At 32.8% G+C, this 1,091-nt stretch overlaps 1 protein-coding gene across 1 annotated transcript; it reads right to left on the minus strand.

The window, feature by feature from the left end:
• Positions 1-199: 199 nt before the first annotated feature.
• LOTGIDRAFT_177062 (hypothetical protein) lies at positions 200-1,015 on the minus strand (the record flags this gene model as incomplete). The annotated part of the gene is made up of 2 exons (XM_009050830.1): positions 200-419; positions 885-1,015. Coding segments are annotated over 2 exons (351 nt in total), but the record flags the coding sequence as incomplete, so codon positions are not given.
• Positions 1,016-1,091: the final 76 nt, after the last annotated feature.

The following is a 1,091-nucleotide window of genomic DNA, read 5'->3' on the forward strand; positions in this document are numbered from 1 at the left end:
GAAAAGTACAATTTTCAGACTTCATACTTTAATTACATACAACAATAAATATANTTCTTTTAACAAAGTATTACAGTTTTAGTTTTAAGACATTGTCAAAGTTATTTGGCTTTTATTAGGAGCAAATCTACCAATGAAGACAACTCTCAAAAATTATCACAGAAAATAATAGAATATTTGATATGTAAATCATTTGGTATCAACTTTTGATGATGATATTTTCTATGGAATAAACAAGAACAGCTCCACCATCAAGTCCCAGATATAACGATTGATCTGATTGGTTGATATTTTCACTGGTGACCTTTGATCTGGGAATATCAGCCAATAATTCACCAGATATCATATCCCAGAGTCCAGTGTTTCCATGGATATCGGAAGCTAGAATCGAATCTCCACATATAGCCACATTTTTTAAACTGAAAAATCAATGAGATAAAATTAAGAATTACAAATGATATGATTATACAAGGGAGATAATGAAATACAAGGGAGATAATGAAATACAAGGGAGATAATGAAATACAAGGGAGATAATGAAATACAAGGGAGATAATGAAATACAAGGGAGATAATGAAATACAAGGGAGATAATGAAATACAAGGGAGATAATGAAATACAAGGGAGATAATGAAATACAAGGGAGATAATGAAATACAAGGGAGATAATGAAATACAAGGGAGATAATGAAATACAAGGGAGATAATGAAACGCTTGTTCGCTTAATAAACTCATTGGTTCACATGTTTATATCACCAAAAACCCTTCATCTTTGTTCTTTGGCCTTCCATATCTGAGAAGTGGTGTTATAGCTAATTTACTAGAGAAACCCTGTTGTAAATCCAACAAACCCCAAGCACAATCAATGTAAATCCAACTCACCCTTTCCAAGAGAACTGTAGAGATTGGTAATCATGTAGAATTAGACTGGAGTTGTTAGTAATGTTAACTATCACCACGTAGCCCGGGCTGTCTGATTTAACACGATATAGAAGATGACATACTAGATACCCCTGAAAATATACAAAGTTATTGATGAAATCATTGGCATCTCTCGTCAGTTTCCATAAAGCTTTCAGCACTCTCCTT

Source organism: Lottia gigantea (genome assembly GCF_000327385.1).
Source record: "Lottia gigantea unplaced genomic scaffold LOTGIsca_15601, whole genome shotgun sequence".
In the NCBI taxonomy this organism is placed as follows: domain Eukaryota; kingdom Metazoa; phylum Mollusca; class Gastropoda; family Lottiidae; genus Lottia; species Lottia gigantea.